The sequence below is a fragment of the Nannospalax galili genome, unplaced genomic scaffold (genome assembly GCF_000622305.1).
Source record: "Nannospalax galili isolate Female #2095 unplaced genomic scaffold, S.galili_v1.0 scaffold624, whole genome shotgun sequence".
NCBI classification, from domain to species: domain Eukaryota; kingdom Metazoa; phylum Chordata; class Mammalia; order Rodentia; family Spalacidae; genus Nannospalax; species Nannospalax galili.
In genome coordinates this window covers 474232-492843 of record NW_008351633.1, presented here as the reverse complement: position 1 = coordinate 492843, position 18612 = coordinate 474232, and the positions used below count along the sequence as shown (strand labels likewise).

The following is an 18612-nucleotide window of genomic DNA, read 5'->3' as shown; positions in this document are numbered from 1 at the left end:
ACTTTTATTATCCAAATCCCAGAACCTCCTAGGAAGGGCATTGTAGAAATACTAATTAACAATTTACATCTTCTGAAGTTTCCCTGATGCTGAAGAAATATGTACCTGGTAATAACTAGTCTAATTGAAATATTTTGTTAGGTATGGTAACACTTTATTATTTTACCCCTTTGAACATGAGGTATTGAGAAAGTGACTATATAATTTATTGTCCAATGCAGGACATTTTTGAGAGTTAAAGAGATTGCTATTAATACTTTCACTGGAATAATAAGAGTAAGTCAAGACTGCCCCAGGTGATATAAAATATATAGTTATTCTAGCCGTATTACAATTTCACATACCTTTACAAATGCACATACTTAAAACATTGATTTAATTTATAGCTCCTCATGTTGAATACTTTATGTGTAAGATCTTGGAACATTTTTTTCTTATGGCACATAAATAAAAAACATTACTTTAAAACATGTGGGGTTTATGTGGCATTCAAATAACGAATCACAAAGCTAGACTTCCAACCTTCAGGAACCCATTTCTTCTCAGATGTTTTCTCACTGTTGTTACCGTGGCACAGAAGGACAAGACAGGAACATTAGTGTTTTATGAGCCATTTGGCTTCTCTCCAGGGACATCTCAACTTTGGAATTTTTCTGGTGGGCATCAGTTTTCGGCTGCTTTCTTTACCTCTTCTCAGGCAGGTCATCTCAAGGTCCTGAAGTTCTTTGTAAGAAGCACAGAGAGGAACATCTTGTTTTTTAACTACAGTTTAGCAACTCTGCCATTTATTGGCCTCCTAGGAAGCCACATTCTTGGATCACTATGATACCAATTAACTGATTTTATTCCTTCTTAGAAAAAAATCTTTTTTGTAAGGAAAAAATGAATAGGATACCTTAGTTGACCATAAGAATCACAGGGAAGAGTTTTCTATTAAAAAATGTTGTTAGAAAAATTGCTAAGCTCTGTGGTATGTTAGGTCAGTAAATATCTGGCCCCGAGTACATATAACTAAACAAGAGAATTCAAAGTCCTTAATTCATCTCTAAGCTCATCTCCCTGATTCCCCTCCCTCCAGTTCACTCCAGCCATATAAACTGGTGTCTTTGCTTCTTCAGCAGGCCAAGGAGACATGGCAGCAGAAACTGCATTTCTTTTTCTCAGTGTTGGAAATTCTGTGCCTCAAGATAGTTGCATGATCATACCCTTGTTTCAGGTCTTCCTTCAAATGCCATGTGATCAGAGTCTTTCTTGAATTTTCTATCTGTAATTACATAAGCCTTTCCTCCCCAGTCACCCTCCTCCCCTGGTCTTCATTTTCTCCCAGCCTTTTTCTTTTCAGCTTATATGACTGTGAATTGTAATCCACATGCCTTTTCTTGTTGATAGACTTTGAGAATGTAAGCTCTATGACAGTAGAGGCTTGATATACTAAGATCAGTTGTATTTGCAATCCTGGAATCAGATGTTTTATCAATAGTAATGTTTTTAGGGGGTGGAGGGAGGAGGACAATGTTTCTGAGTAGCTCCACCTGAACTCATCTGTCGACCAGGCTAGCCTCGATCTTACAGATCCACCTGCTTCTGCCTCCTGAGTGCTGGGATTAAAGGCATGTACCTTGCCTAGCTCAATAGTAATTTTGAATGCATAGTTGAAAGAATAAACACATCATATCTTATTGGTGTGGCAGGTGACATTTGGTTTGGCTTGAAGTAGGATGGAAAGAAAGGCCACAAAGCACTCTGCTCAAACAGGTTCAGTGGGCTGATAGGCTTTGGTTTTTACTCTGTATAAAATGACTTTTATTTCACTTTCTCTAAATCATGCTGGTTATTGTTTGAACATTTTTGTTGGGTACTGTAAGAAACTCAGGTCTGAGGCTTAGCTTTAATAGGATCTGAAGTTAACTTTTTGATCTTATGGTTCATTCATAGGTTTGTGAGTTTTATAATGAAATCTTAATTTGTGATTTTGCCATGGCCTCTATTCTTCCTCCTACCTCCCCTATTCTTTTGGTCCATCTTAACTGCTTACTAATGTGTCTACCAGAGATAAACTACAGAAGACATAGGAGTAGAAAACCTGACTAAGGCCTTCAGGCACTGTTTTGACACAGAGTCAACCCACCCTGACCTATTTGGATGTTTTCTGAATTCCTTAAGAAACTCTTCTGCCTGCCTTTCTGTTTCATTCCATCCGAGGTTGGGCTTGTAAAATTTCATTCCTTAGCATTTGCTCAATAACACTAAAGTTCTCTTTATTTCTGTTTGAAAGTTTTCCCATCATGCACCTCATCATTTCTCCTACTGGTTGTAGAAAATATTTGAGGTTTAGAATTTTGGATTTGCCCACTTGGAGGAGGGCAGTTGACACATTTTTTTCTCTGTGTTCACTTTACCCAAGTTCCTCTATCTGGGAGCTGGCTCTTTTCTCCTTTCTACCAACCTCACTAAGATCTTTCTAGATTTTCCATTTTCCATTTGTAAAATATAATGTTCCTATTCATTACTGAGGAACCTTACCATTTCCTGATAGCTCTGGACCAAAATTGCTCTTCATCCAAAATCTCTTTTCATTTTCAGTCTTGTGATTGTGGCTGAACACAGTTTTTGTTTCTTCAAAGCAGATGTGTTCTTCCCAGATGACTGTTTTCTCATCTCCTGAATAAATTCACTATTTTACCCCACACAAATAAAGGATTATGTAGGGATATTTGAGAGTGGGGTGCTTAATTCACAGAAAATGGAATGCTTTTTTTTTTTTTTTTGGTCTGCTTTCACAAGCTAGTCCATCTGTAACAAGTTGCTAACATGTAAAAGTTTGTAGCTTTTTGATTAAAAAAAAAGAGCCCATATATTTGGTAAGCCAGACCCATAAAATCAGGCATTGTGTTGGAAGAGGTTGTGTTCTGGTTCTGGTTTGTTTTCTCAGTGATCTCTGGCACAGGGCATGAGCAGTGGTTACCTAATAACCTGGTTTTGCCCTAGGCATTAAACTAGTTCCTCCTGAAGCTATAGAACTCTTGGCTGGTTCCCATCTCCTTCAGGAGAAACCTAAGAGCCTGGCTCTTATGGTGCAATTAATTAATGTTTAGTAAATTTTCTAAGTGTGTGATTTTTGTTTTATTGGATAGAAATGCCTTTCAAGTAATTTTTCCCTCTAGAAAAAAATGTGGTTCATGCTTAAATTAAATTTTTATATTGATGTTCCCACCAAATAATTATAAACAACCCTAAATAACACTTAAATATCAGGCATCATTAAAATGCTGCTTTCTCCCAGAATATGTACGATTAAATTTTTTTCTCTTAGAATTAAATATCTAAGATTTTGATTTTGAATATATGTGCATCATATTATTTCTTTTTTGAATCTTTATTGTTTAAGAATAGTCAAGTGATTGAAGCAAATGTGTGTGAAAGCGGCAATTTGCCATTAGTACATGTCCAGTTTGATTGGATTTTTCCTCTCAATACAATAGCATTAATTCCTAAGAGGCATTCTTAGGGCAGCCTTAGCTATTTGCTTTTCAGTGTTTTCTCTTTCTCTTTATTTTTGGAAAACATTTCTCCTATGTGACTGTATATGTATAGACTCAACCAGTCTCTTAAGACTGCAAATTTTTTGATGTTGGGAGCTCTGACTCATACTGATCAGAGAGCTGATGGATAGCAATTGCCTAGTGAATGACTGACATGGTATAAATCAAAGAATATAAAGTTTCTATACTCAATAGCAAAGTCTTAATTCATGGATCCTATATGAGTAATTTATGGAATATTGAATAATCAGTAGGGGAGTAAACATCTAAAGGTGGCATTTTGTAAATCAACATTATTTTGGCAGACATGTTTAGAATTCTTTCCAATGTAGGCTTTTAATTGAATACCAGAGCAAGAGACTTTGAGAGTTATAGTGGTTTAAGTGATTAAGGAAGCTCTAATTGCACCTTGAGTAAGAGACATGGAAGTGAGGCAAGCGACCATGAGTAATCTGGGCCAAGGATATTTGAATGCCAGAGGAAGGGCTGCACAGACGTCCACCCAGGGATTCCTGCCGAAGGAGCCAATGCAGTTGAGTCCAGAGCCCAATCAGGAGTCATTTTGAATGCCAGAACACTAATGCCCCTCTTTCTTTGTGTGTCTTCAGAAGAAATGAACTTTACATTTATGAACCAGCAACTAAAACCAACATGTCAGAATTTTACCAGAGCACTTTGCAGACAAGCCAGGTAGCAAACATGTTTGGCTCACTGCTGCCTTTCACTGATGCCCATGGCTTATACTACCTAGTGTCTTCTTCCGTGATTTTCTCTCCGTGAGGGCAGGGCTTCTGTTATTTCTCTTTTGTTTCCCTTAGAATCTACTCAGATTTACTTTTGTTTCAGTTGTGGGTACAAAAATACAGGCAATGGTTTCTTTTCCTGGCAAAATTGATCCCATGAGTAGTAAACTTAGAAAGAGAACTCATACTCATGCATGTGCACATGCAGTTACACACACACACACACACACACACGCACGCATGCGTGCACGCACACATGCACACATGCACATGCGCTTGTCAATGCTCTAGCTGAGGCCAGTAGGTTGGAGGTATTCTTAGGTACTGGTGCTTCGTAGGATACTTCATCATCTTGGCCTTTCCCGACTTAATGATGGCCATGGACTAGCCAGGGGTCCTTCAGCTGTCAGGTGTTCAGTTTCTGAATAAATATTTATATTGCCATATTTAGTGGTTTAAAGAATAACTTTTAGTGTAATGCACTCCTTAGCTGTTGTTGAAGGCAGCTCACTCCTTGGTAGACCATTGTTCCTTAGGATTCCTTCCCTGCTGCAGTGTCATGCTGTGATAAGGTGCAACCCCTGAAGAGCAACAACTGTCCCTGGATAGCTTGGGATCCTGAAGCGGCCCCTAGTGTTGCCTGTCATTCTCTGAAAGGTCTTAAAAGCCTCATGAAACAGACTGCAGTATAAATGTGGAAGAGTTCTGGGGTGATAGACTTTCTTAGAATGTTTCTGAAATGAGAAACAGAAGCTTCACTGCTTGTGTCTTACAATGACTCTTGAAGTAAGCTTTGAATGAATGTACATCTCAGGATTCAGATCCAAGTGAATTGTTGCCACTGTGTGTGTGTGTGTGTATCTGTCTGTCTGTCTGTCTATCTGTCTGTCTTTCTATCTGTTTGTGGAGGCTAGAGGGCAACTTCAGGTACTGCCCACCTTGTTTTTTGAGGCAGGGTCTCTCACTGGCCTTGGACTTGCCAGGTAGGCTAGGCTGACCTGTGAACCTCAGTGATCCTTCATTCTTTACTTTCCCCGGAATGGGATTAAAAATATGTTGGCACCACATCTGGATTTTTTTTAACACGGGGCTTGAGGGATCAAATTCAGGTGTTCATGCTTGCACAGCAAGCATCTTATTAACTGAGCTATCATCCCAGTCTAATTATCACTTTTAATATAAGGGATTAGAGGGGCTACAGAGATGGCACGGCAGTTAAGAGCACTGGCTGTTCCTGCAGAGGACCTGGGTTTTGTTCCCAGCACCCAACACCCATCTGTAACTCCAGTTCCAAGGGATCCGATGGCCTCTTCTGACCTCCATGGGCACTGCACAAGATGAGTGCACTTACACACATATAGGCAATGCACTCATACACATAAAAATAAAAAAAATAAGATTTAAAAGATAAGGGAGTAGAGACTTCATAAAGAGACACTGGACTAAAACTTTTGAGTTGATGAAAGCAGTTAGGTTTCTATACTTTTTGGTATTGGTGTGAAAGAACTCCATGTACTACAGACATTTTTGGAAAATGCAGAGAAATAAAATTATGCATAATTGAAAGTTATTGCTACGTAATATTTTACTGTGTTTGTACCATCCTTTTCTATTCATAGACAGTAGACTTGCAACAATAAGAGGTTGGATGATCTAGTGACTGTGATGGGTCTATGGAGCACTGGAGTTTTGTATCTTTCTAGGAAATAAATGTGCATCATGCAAGCTATAAAGTCAGTGTGCACAGTGTCCCCAGGTGATCTAGAGCAGCGTCTCCCTAAGGAGATTTTTTTCTAACTTCATTCAAGCTTGAGGAAATATTACTCAAGAGCTTTGAGATATATAAGGTTTTTGGGCTATATACCTGAGGATATATGGTGGTATGTGTGTTTGGGTTTAATCACATTGAGTATTTAGTAGCATGATTTTCTTTCCTTAGTATCAGATTATAAATACTATGTCATTAAATATTATTAAAATGTTATTTGATGGACTGAAGAAATGGATCTGTGGTTGAGAGCAGTTGCTACACATGCATTGGAACCAGAATTAGGATCTCAAGGCCCATGTAACAATTTGGGCATGGATTTGTGGTTGAGAGCATACCCATACCCACATAAGCACATAACACTCATACAGATATAAATAATTTTTTAAATGATAAATTAATAATTTTAAAATGTGATTTGAAATGGCCACTTATGGCAGATCTGGCTTTGGTAGGCTAAGACTGACATGCTAGCAGACAGCCTGAGAGGGTGGGTTTGGACCTCCATTAGTGTAGTGGCTCTGATCTCAGCAGACTGCCAGAGAGTGCAGAGTTCTGGCCTCCATCTGGCCTCCATCTAGCAGAGGGCCTGAAAACCCAGGGGACTGCCTGAGAGCACCTGGATCCTGCTTCCATGTGGTGAAGGCAGCCTGAGTGTACCTGACTGGATCCTGAATTGGGCTTCTGTGGGTACTCCTCAATAGCTGATCCGAAGCCATCAGTTCCCTCCAAATTAAACCTGAGAGAACCTGAACCCTGTACCAACCAGCTTTACATAACCAATAAAGAAAGGATCTAGGCACCCAGATAATACAAATAGAAGCATGCTTCAACTTAATTCTCATATCAGAATCATAAACAACAAAAGAACATGCCAAAAACACAATGAAAGAATAATAAAATGGGAAGCCAAAATACTATGTCCCCACCAAACTCCACCAATTCTGTAGAAGAGAGATAAACCAGGACACTGAATTTAAAAGAAAAAATCATAAACATGATCAAGGAATTCAATGAATTTAAAGAACGCATGAACAAACAAATCAAAGAGCTAAAAGAACATGGGGATAAACTTCTGAATGAATTCACAAAAGAGATGGAAACATTGAAGAAAAATCAGGCAGAAATGAAGAAGGAAGTGCAAACCTCAATAAGCCAACATGAAACAACAGGAGAAAGCCTCACCGCTAGAATGAATGAAATGGAAAACAGAATAGCAACACTGGAGGATAAAGTTGAAGAGTTGGACCACTCAAGCAAAGATTATGGAAAAGTTAAAAAACACAAGAATGGAATATGCAAGAGATGTGGGACACGATGAAAAGACCAAATCTACAGATCATAGGAATAGAGGAAGGAGAAGAATTTCAGGTTAATGATGTTGACCAGCTCTTAAACAGGATTGTAGAAGAGAATTTCCAAAAATTAAGGAAAAACATCCCCATACAAATACAGGAAGCACATTCAATACCAAATAGACAGGATCAGAAAAGAAACTCCCCACAATATATCATAGTAATAACACTAAATGTACAGAACAAACAGAACAAAGAGAGAATACTGAAAGCAGCAAAAGGAAAACAAATCGCATACAAAGGAAAGCCCATCAGAATTACAGCTGATTTATCAATGCAAACTATGAAAGTCAGAAGAGCCTGGACCAAGGTATTTCCAGTTCTACATGACAATAGATGCCAGCCCAGAATACTATACCCAGGAAAAATTATAATTGAGGGGGAAATAAAAATCTTCTATGACATGAATAGCCTGAAAGAATACATGTCCACAAAACCAGCCCTTCAAAGAATACTTGAAGCAATACAGAGAGCAGAGAGAGAAAGAACTATACCCCAGGGACAATGACAGAAAATAAACAAAGGTGTAATCTAGGAAAGACAAAATTACACAGAGAACACAAACAGCAATCAAAATGATAGCAACCAATACACACCTTAATAACCTTAAATTTCAATGGACTGAACTCCCCAGTCAATAGACACAGGCTAAGCAAATAGATTAAGAAACAAAATCCATCTCTTTGCTGTCTGCAAGAAACCCATCTCACTTTCAAGGACAGGCACTACCAAAAGGATGGAAAAAAGACTATTCCAAGAAAATGGCACTAGGAAACAAGCAGGGGTTGCAATTCTAATATCTGACAAAATAGACTTCAAAGTAAAACTAATCAGAAGAGATAAGGAGGATCACTTCATTCTGATTAAAGGAACAGTTATCCAAGAAGAGATTACAATCCTTAACATATATGCATCAAATTCTGGTGCACCCAAATTCATAAAAATAACACTATAGGACTTTAAGATATAGATTAACTCCAAATCAGTAATAGTAGGGGACTTCACTACCCCACTGTCTCCATTAGACAGGTAAACTGGACAAAGAATAAACAGAGATGTCTGAATTAAATGATACCATACATCAATAAATCTTTCGAATATTCCACCCAAGCACCAAAGAATACACTTTCTACTCAGAACTCCATGGAACTTTTTAAAAAATTGACCCCATACTGGGCCACAAAACAAACCTCAACAAATACAAAAATACTGAAATACTTCCATGCATTCTATTGGACCACAAAACAATAAAGCTTAAAATTGACACTGGACGAAGTCCTAGTCACTACACAAACTCATGGCAGTTGAACAACACACTCCTAAACAATGAGTGGGTCAAAGGAGAAATTAATAAAGAAATAAAAGAATTCCTGGAATTCAATGAAAAAGACAATACAACCTCTGGGACACATTAAAAGCAGTCTAATAGGAAGATTATAGTGCTAAGTGCCTACATTAAAAAATTAGAATGACTTCTGAGACACTTTAAAAGCAGTTCTAAGAGGGAAGTTTATAGCTCTAACTGTCTACATTAAAGAATCAGTAAGAGCACAAATAAATGACTTAACATTACAACTCAAGACTCTTGAAAGGCAAGAACAAATGAAACCCAAACACAGAAGAAGAGAAGAAATAACAAAAATCAGAGCAAAACTTAATGAAATAGAAACAAAGAAGACAATATAAAAAATCAATGAATCTTAGAGATGGTTCTTTGAAAAGCTGAACAAGATAGACAGACCCTTAGCCCAGTTAACCAAAGGAAAGAGCAAGCAAATCCAGATCAATAAAATCAGAGATGAAAGGGAAACATCACAACAGACAGCCAAAAGATCCAGACCCTTTTAATGTAATACTTTAAAAAGCCTATACGCTACTAAATTTGAAAATCTGAAAGAAATGGATGGATATCTAAAATCATGGGAACTACCAAAGTTAAACCAGGAAGAGATCAACAGTTTCAACAGACCCATAACATATAAAGAAATTGAAACAGTAATACAAAGCCTCCCAACTAAAAAAAGCCCAGGCCCAGCAGAATTCTACCAGACATTTAAAGAAGACCTCCAACCAATACTACTTAAATTATTCAAAACCGGGGGTTGGTGGGGCTGTAGAGATGGATCAGCGGTTCAGAACACTGAATGTTCTTGCAGAAGACACGGATTCGAATCCCATCACCCACATGGCAGCTAACAACTGTCTGCAACTCCAGTTCCTAGGGATCCGACGCCCTCTTCTGACCTCTGCAGGCATTGCATGACATAGGTGCTCTTACACACATGCAGGCAATACACACATACACATACAATAAAAATAATAAATAAAATATTTTTAAAACAATTATTCAAAATGATAGAAACAGAGGGAGAACTCCAAAATTCTTTCTATGAAGCCCGCATCACTCTAATACCCAAACCAGATAAAGATACAACAACAACAACAAAAATCTATAGACCCATATCCTTAATGAACATAGATACAAAAATTCTCAACAAAATACTTGCAAACCACATGCAGACACACATCACAAAGATCATTCACCATGATCAAGTAGGCTTTATTCTAGAGATGCAGGGATCAATATACACAAGTCAATAAACGTCACTAATCATATAAATGGACTCAAAGACAAAAACCACATCGTCATCTCAATAGATGCAGAAAAGGCTTTTGACAAAATTCAGCATGCATTTATGTTCAAAGTCCTAAAGGAAATTGAACTGCAGGGAACAGACCTCAGGATAATTAAAGCCATATACAACAAACCCACAGCCAACATCATTCTAAATGGAGAAAAACTGGAAGCATTCCCATTAAAATCAGGAACCAGTCAAGGATGTCCACTATCTCCACTCCTTTTCAACACAGTGCTTGAAACTCTTGCTAGAGCAATAATACAGGAGAAGGAAATAAAAGGAGTAATAATTGGAAAAGAAGAAATCAAATTACCCCTTTTTTGCAGATGATATGATAATATACGTAAGAGATCCCAAAAGTTCCACCAGAAAACTCCTAGAACTTATAAACACTTTTAGTATAGTGGCAGGTTATAAAAATCAATGTACAAAAATCAGTAGCCTTTGTATATACCAATAACAAGCAATTGGAGAAAGAATACAGGGAAATCTCCCATTCACAATTGCTGATATATATATATATGTATATATATATATGAATAAATCTGACCAAAGACACCAAAGATCTCTACAATGAAAATTTTAAATCATTAAAGAAAGAGATTGAGGAAGACAACAAGAGATGGAAGAACCTCCCATATTCATGGATTGGAAGAATTAATATTGTGCAAATGACCATCCTACCAAAAGCAATAATTAGATTCAATGCAATCCCAATCAAAATCCCTATGACATATTTCACCGAATTAGAAAAATCCATCCTAAATTCATATGGAGACACCAAAGACTCTGGATAGCCAAAGTAACCCTAAGCACAAAGAGCAGCACTGAGGGGATTACTATACCAGATCTCAAAGTATACTACAGAGCTATAGTCATAAAATAGCATGGTACTGGCACAAAAACCGACACATAGATCAATGGAATATCATTGAAGATCCAAACTGAGTAAACACAATTTCAGCCACCTGATATTTGACAAAGGTGCCAAGAACACACAATGGAGAAAAGACGGCATCTTCAACAAATGGTGCTGGCAAAACTGGATCTCCACCTGTAGAAGAATGAAACTGATCCTTATCTTTCACCTTGCACAAAAGTCATGGGACTTCATTAAACCAGAAAACTTCTGTACATCAAAGGAAGCAACCAAGGAAGTGAAGAGAAAATCCACAGAATGGGAGAAAAACTTCACCAGTGACAAATCTAACAGAGGTTTAACATCTAGAATATATAAGGAACAAAAAAAAAAAAAATCCAGAAACCAAATGACCCAATTAAAAGATGGGCTAAAGTTATCTAAACAGAGAGTTCTCAAAAGAAGAAATAAAGATGGCTAAGAAACATCTCAAAAAGTTTTCAACATCATTAGTAATTAGGGAAATGCAAATTAAAACCACCCTAAGGTATCATCTTATTCCAATCAGACTGGCTAGGATCAAGGGAACAAATGATACCAAATGCTGGTGAGGATGTGGAGAAAGAGGAACGCTCATTCATTGCTGGTGTCACTGCAAACCCATGCAACCTCTATGGAAAACAGTGTGGAGAACTCTTAAAAAATTAAAAAATGAACCTACCATATGACCCAGTTATACCACTCATTGGCATCTATGCAAAGGACTCACCCTATTGTAGAGACATTTGTACAACCACGTTTGTTACTGCTCTTTTCACAATAGCTAAGAGATGGAAGCAAGCTAAGTGCCCCTCAACTGATGAATGGTTAACAAAAATATGGTATATTTACGCAATGGAGTTTTATTCAGGAGTAAAGAAAGATGAAATAATGAAATTTGCAGGTAAATGGATGGATCTAGAAACTGTTATACTAAGTGAAGTAACACAGACTCAGAAAAATAAATGACGTATGTTCTCCCTCATATGTAGATCTTAGTGCTAAATCCTCTTAAATTCCAGGTCCTTTTAATAAGATGATGCTACACAGCAGTCCCTTCTGCATGAAATAACTACCATCATAACAACTTCAGCTGTGCCTGATCACTAAACATCGTCACAGTTGGGCTTGTTGATGGTTGTGCTCATTCATTAAAGGAGGGTCAAGCACTGTCACTTGCCCCTTACTGGAGTACCCAGCCACTTTTCCCAGCGAACTCTATCAAAATACCTGAAAGCAAATCCTGAATCATCACTCTAGAATCCAGCCTTGGAAGACAAAAGAAAAATGAGGAGGAACCCAATAGAAAGATGCTTTTGGAAGCCCTTGTCACAAAATTCCAATGGACTCTCATATGAACGTTTGAAAATTGCCCTGTTCTGACGTTTTTCTAGTTCCTTGTCTAGAACTTGTAATGCTAATTACTCTTGCCTTTGCTTCTCCTTCACATCTCCTATTTGCGATTTAAGGACTTTCTTTTCCTCTTAGAGATAAGAGTTATGCAATTTGGGAGTCTTTTAGATAGACCCACTGAAGGGGTACTCCAGTTGCCTCACTCTGAGTCCCTGTTCAGCATGGAAGAAACCAGAGCGGTCTGTGTCCCTATTCCCTATTGGCAATTTGGGTAACCCCTTCAGAGGATGGTGTGATAAGAATAGGAGGTAGGAACTGGCTAGGCAGTCAGAGTACAAAGACCCCCAAAGAAAAGTAGCCAGTTTCTGGGCTAAAAATCAAAATGTCTGTGGGACTGTTAGCAACATACTCTGTTGCAAAGGCCAAAAATGTCAAAAGTATTTGGGAGCTTGTATGTAATCCTTAAAAAAATTTAGGGTTACCTCTTCAGAGGGGGGAATGTTAGAATTCCCAAAAGCCCTATAAAAGTAAATAAATGAAAGAAGAAAAAAAAGAAGAAAAAGAAAAATGTGATGAGGAAATATGGGTGGTGTTAGAAGGAAGGGAGTGGGCATAGCTTTGATCAAAACACCTTATATACATATATAAAATTCTCAATAAAGTTTTTGTAAAAGTTAAAAAAAAGAAATGGAAACATATAAGTGAATCTGATTTGTTTTGTATCATTGGATATTTAAGTGTAAATTTGTTTAATATCACTGAATATTTAGGTAAATGTCCTATTTTCCCATTCCAATTAATGTTGTAATGACAATCTATTTTAGCTCAAAATCTGTTGACAAACTTTCGGCACTAAACCCACACGAGTCTTGGGATATGGTCACTTGTTGGTTTATATAAGAACTGTACCAATTTGACATCATATCTATTATTTTTCTCTGCATTATTTTGATTATAGTTCAGTTTCCTGTTTATCTTTTTCTTATTGACTACTACATTTTTGTTTATTAAATTCCATTCTTCTCTGTTTTTATTGATCTGTTCTGTTATTCTTATTGATGTGCGCATGTTTTCTTATAATTGGAATTAGTCATTTACCTGAAAAAAAGCCATGGATGTACCCATTCTTTTCTGTTTCCACTGTTGCCTTTTTTGTTGGAGCCACTGTCATTTCCTCTCTGAATTTCTTCAGTAGCCAGAATTTCCAACGAGCCTCCATGCATCCACCTAGTTTGGTCCCTGCCTCCTTCCTGCCTGCCTTACCCTGTCCTTCTCCAGTGCTACGCTGACTCTGCTTCTTCCACCACTCACTGTCCCCAAATGGTTTCTCACGTGTTCCTGTGCTTTGCAAGCTCCATTTTCCCCAGGACTTTTCCCATATACCTTTACTTGAATAGGTTCTCATGATAGATCAGGGCGCTATGAGAGGGTGCTGATGGAGAAGGGGAGTATAAAGGTGATTAAGATGTTGTGTATGAAGTACACAGAAACTCAATAAACAGTACAAAGAAAATGGCTGCATATAGTTCACTTATTCACTTTGCAAACTGTCTTTGAAATGATTCCATGTGTCCTGATTATCTGCTTTTTGAAATGTTTTTATTGACTCTGAGAATTTCATACAATGTATCTTGATCATATTCAGACCCCATCCCCCAGCTCCACCCTCACTGTACTCTCCCCCTTTGACTTCATGTCCTCTTTTATATTTTTTCTTTTTTAAAGGCCTATGGAGTCTAATTTGCATTCCTCAAATACTCTTGGGTGTGGTTCCATTCCTTGGAGTCTGGTCAACCTACCAGATGTCACACCCTTAATGAAAATTGACCTTCTGTCTTCCAGCAGCTATCAGTTGCCAATAGATCCTCAATTAGGGCTTGGGCTTCTTGAACACATCTCCCATCCATACTGGGCTTTTGTCTGGCTTGGGCTTGCATAGGTCTTGTGCATGCTGTCACAAGCAGTTGTTCACTTGTGTCATCTGAGAGGAAAACCTCAGTTGAGGAATTTCCTAGATCAGGTTGGTCTGTGAGCATATCTGTGAGGGATTGTCTTGATTATTAATTGGTGTAGAAAGGCCCAGCCCAGTGTGGGCAGCACCATTCCTCCAGCAGGTGGTCCTGGGCTATATAAAAAAGTATGTCAAACATGAGTCAGTGAGCAAGCCAGTGAGCAAGCAAGAAGCAACTTTCCTCCACTGTTTCTGCTTCATGTTCTTGCTTAAGATCCTGCCTGACTTCTCTCAATGATGGACTTTGACCTGGAAGTGTAAACCAAATAAACCCTTTACTTTCCCAACTTGCTCGGTTTCATCACAGGAAACTAGGATACTGCATAATTTAGATGAGGTAAAGGTCCGATATGCATCACTTCTACAGTTTTACAAAAATATGTATACTTATATATCTATTAGGGGAAAATTGAAAAGCTCAGTCTCTGTGGTTTATGAAACAAATGATCTCAAAGGCTGATAGACGAAATTGTGGGCTATGCAGTCCTGGAATTTGATTGAAACCCTGGCCCCAGCATTTATAAACTATTTGATTTTGGTCAAGTTAATTAACTGTTCTGTGGTTCAATTTCTTTCTCTATAAAATGCCTTGATTATGTCTGTTTTCTGTGACTGCTGAACATATTGAATATGATGACTTGTGAATTGCTTGGTACATAGCCTGGCACATGATAAGAACTATATGAATGCTATCCATTATTCTTTTCCATCTGCTTCATCTGGTATTTTAAGTTCCACCATTACAGTATATAGTGATACATTGTATCTGGGTTTCTGATTTATTTCTAGAGATTTGCTGTTCTGGTGTGAAGTTTTCTGCTACCAGATGATGATGTTGATGCTGTTATTCTTCTGCAGGAGTTCATGTCACTCTTGTATTTCTGGAATTGCAATGATCAGCTTCTGTAACATAGCATAATGAAGTCTGTTTTTATAGTACAGGCTTTGTGTGATATTAACACTCAGACTTGCTTTCTTGACAGCTGGCAAACTTCCCCAGACTTTGTGAAGAAACAGAAAGGATCGTTGCTAACCACATTCGTGAGAGAGAAGGGAAGACCAAGGACCAGGTGAGGGAGGCCTTCCCTGGTGGGCAGGGAGGGAGTGGGGAGTAGAAGGCCTTTACAACATTATCATGTTGTCTCCAGTAGTTGACCTCGTTGTTAATGGACAAAAGAGTCAAACACATAATGATTTTATATTTATTTTTACTTTTTATGAATTATATATGTGTATTGTTATACTAATATCTTATGCATATTGAAATATAAGCAAATATAAATAATTTAGATGTTTAAACTTAAAGAAGGGTAATAGAAGTACCAGAGCCAGGTGTGGTATGGTGGCTCACATCTGGAATCTCTGTACAAAGAGATTGGCAAAGAGAGGCAGGAGGATTGCCACAAGTTTGAGCACAACCTGAGCTATAGTATGAGATCCTGTCTCAACACACAAATATAACAAAAGAAAAAGAAAGGGAACCAAACCAGGAGTTTGGTTATTTTTTTTCCGTCAACCTTCCATGGCCATCTTGTGTGCCCCCTGGCATATGCACACTTTGATAACCACTAGTTCAGAAACACAGCAAATTATTTTTCCTTAAATATCAGTTTCTCAACTATTAAAAGACTTTCATATGAGCTGTAGGATATTCAGACATTTCTAAACATTTTACTCACAGTTATGTTTGAACTTACCTATGAAACTTATGTTTGAAAAAAATCATTTAGAGACAGGCATGGTGGCGCACGCCTACAGTCCCAGCACTTGGGAGGCAGAGGCAGGTAGATCTCTGTGAGTTCAAGGCCAGCCTGGTCTACATAGTGAGTTCTAGGACAGCTTGGGCTACAGGGAGACCCTGTCTCAAAAAGACCAAAAAAACAAAAACAAAAAACAAAAATGAAACAAAAATTTAGAAACTGATCTTTTAAATATTTCAAATTATTTTGCAAATGCCTATGGTGTGTTAAGGAGCTACCTTGAAGTCATCTTCCAATCCTAGCTCTGTGATTTGGAAAGGTTATTTCTAAGTGAGGATAATTCATTTGAAAAATGAATAGCAAATTCTTGCAGTAAAATGGCTTTTTCTTAGTTACTTATAAAACATAATAATGGAACATACAAACATTTTCAAGCACTCTTAACTTCCATGACATAGCTGTAAACATATGGCGAGAACACTGGGCTTGACCATGTGTCCTTCCCCAAATAACAGCATGTTCTTGTGCAAATCACTTCTTTGGACTGTTGTCTTTTCATGACGGAATTGGGATGTTGTTCTATATGGTCTGTGAAATCAATATTTTTGTGATTTTTCAGGTGAGTTGAAATGAAGATGGGAAACTGATGAAAAGGGGGAAGGAAAAATAGCAAAAAGTAAAAAGGGACAGTGAAGAGTGCAGCAGAGGCTTGGGGCACTGGCGAGTGATCTCCTTGACAACTGCTTCCTGCTTTGAGCTTCAGAGTCATTGTTACTACTTTTTATCAGTGTGTTTTGAAAACTGATTAACCCTTATTTATAGCTTTCACTTCTTTTCCAGCTTTTCCAGTCTTGGATAGCTGTAAAAGCCAAAAGTAGAGAAAATAGTATTGTAAGCCAGCCAACATTAACTCACAAGCCAGTGAAATGAATCCAGGGACCAGACAGATAGTCCAAACCTAAAGGTTCCCTCTCCACTTCTAATGGCTTAGCTACTGCTGGCCAAAGAAGACTTAGTCTGATAAAATAAAATTACTGGTGTGGTGGCACACACCTGTAACCATACCATGTAGGAATTGGAGGCAGGAAGATCAGGAATTCAAGTTCATTCTCTGCTACATACCAAGTTCAAGGCTAGGCTGGGCGACATGAGACCTTGTCCTAGTTTTATTTCTGTTGCTGTGATTTAAAACAAAACCCGTAAAAAGCAACTTAAAGAAGAAAGAGTTTATTTTAGCTCACCATTCGAGGTTATAGTCCATCACTGCAGGAAGGTCAAGGCAGCAGGAACTTGAAGCAGTTAGTCTCATCCACATTTAAGAACAGACTTATAAATGCATTCCTACCTGCTCAGTTCTCTTTTTCACTCCTGTGTGACTCAAGGTCCAGCTCATGAACTCCCCACATTCAGAGTGCGCCTTTCCACCGCATAACCAATTAAGAAAAAATATCCATCCCGCCTTTACTTCCCTGGGCTTCACAGCCTCCAGTGTCCTGGTCCCAGCACCTTCCCTGGGTGAGTCCAGTGCACCCAGCACACCTTGACTCCCCCAGCCTCTTTTACCCTCCCAGCTCCTCCATCGAGTCTCTCCTCCTGGGCTGAGTACAGGCCATTTTTTTGTCTTGGCCCCCAGACACCAGGGCCAACCTCTAGGCCCAGAGCCACCACTTGTTCCTGATCAGTGCATCCGGACCAACCCAGTTCCTCCCTGCCATCCTCAGGAACTCTCTGGGCCTGGTCCCGCCCTCACCTTACTTCCCTGGGCTGCACAGCCTCTGGGCCACCTGGTGCCAGTACCTTTCCTGGTCCCCAGGAGACCTCTGGACCAGGTCCCGCCCTCATATCCCTTGGCTTCCTGGGCCGAACAGCCTCCAGTGTCCTGGTACCAGCACCTTCCCTGGGTAAGCCCAGGGCCCAGTGCACCTTGACTCCCCCAACCTCTTTCATCATCCCACCTCCACCCCCATTCTCTCCTCCTAAGCTGGGTACAGGCCCATTTCTTGTCTTGGCACCCCAGACACCTGGGCTGACCTCTCCGCCCAGAGCAGCGAGTGCTTGCTGATCCTTTGCATCAGGACCAACCCATTTCCTCCCTGTGACCCCCAGGAACCCTCTAGGCCTGGTCCCACCCTCATCTTCCTTTACTTCCCTGGGTGGCACAGCCACCAGCTTCCTGAGACCAGCATCTATCCTGGGCCCTTCTCCCAGGCCAGCCCAGCCCCCAAATTCTTAAGGGCACCATCTTTCCTTGAGGGACCCATACCTTAGGAGAAAGCCTGATACCATCTGAGCCTCATCTCACTTGGGCCTCTATAGGAACACCTGAAGACAAAAGCAATTAGGTCACTCCAATATAAAATCAAGAGAAAGAACCTGAAGCCTAGACCAACCAGCTTTTCATGCTCAATAAGTAAACCACAAAGGCACATAAAGTTTACAAAAAGAAGCAGATCTAAACTCAACAAAGGAAGGCTTCAGTCTCACACAAGAATCAGAGACTACGAAGGAAATTCACATTTCAAAATCACAAAGAAAAAACAGTAACATGAAAATCCAAAATAATATATCCCCACCAAGTACCAATAGTCTAGAGGAGTCCAATG

General features: G+C 39.0%; 1 protein-coding gene across 10 annotated transcripts in view; it reads left to right on the top strand.

Annotated features, from left to right (window-relative positions):
- Dnm3 (dynamin 3) overlaps positions 1-18612 on the top strand; it is a 605597-nt gene that overhangs the window by 233931 nt on the left and 353054 nt on the right. For all 10 annotated transcript variants that reach the window (XM_029553749.1, XM_008848499.3, XM_008848501.2 and 7 more), the window contains exon 11: positions 15293-15379. In XM_029553749.1, coding sequence (XP_029409609.1) covers positions 15293-15379 — 87 coding nt within the window. The remainder of the gene's footprint in view (positions 1-15292; positions 15380-18612) is intronic.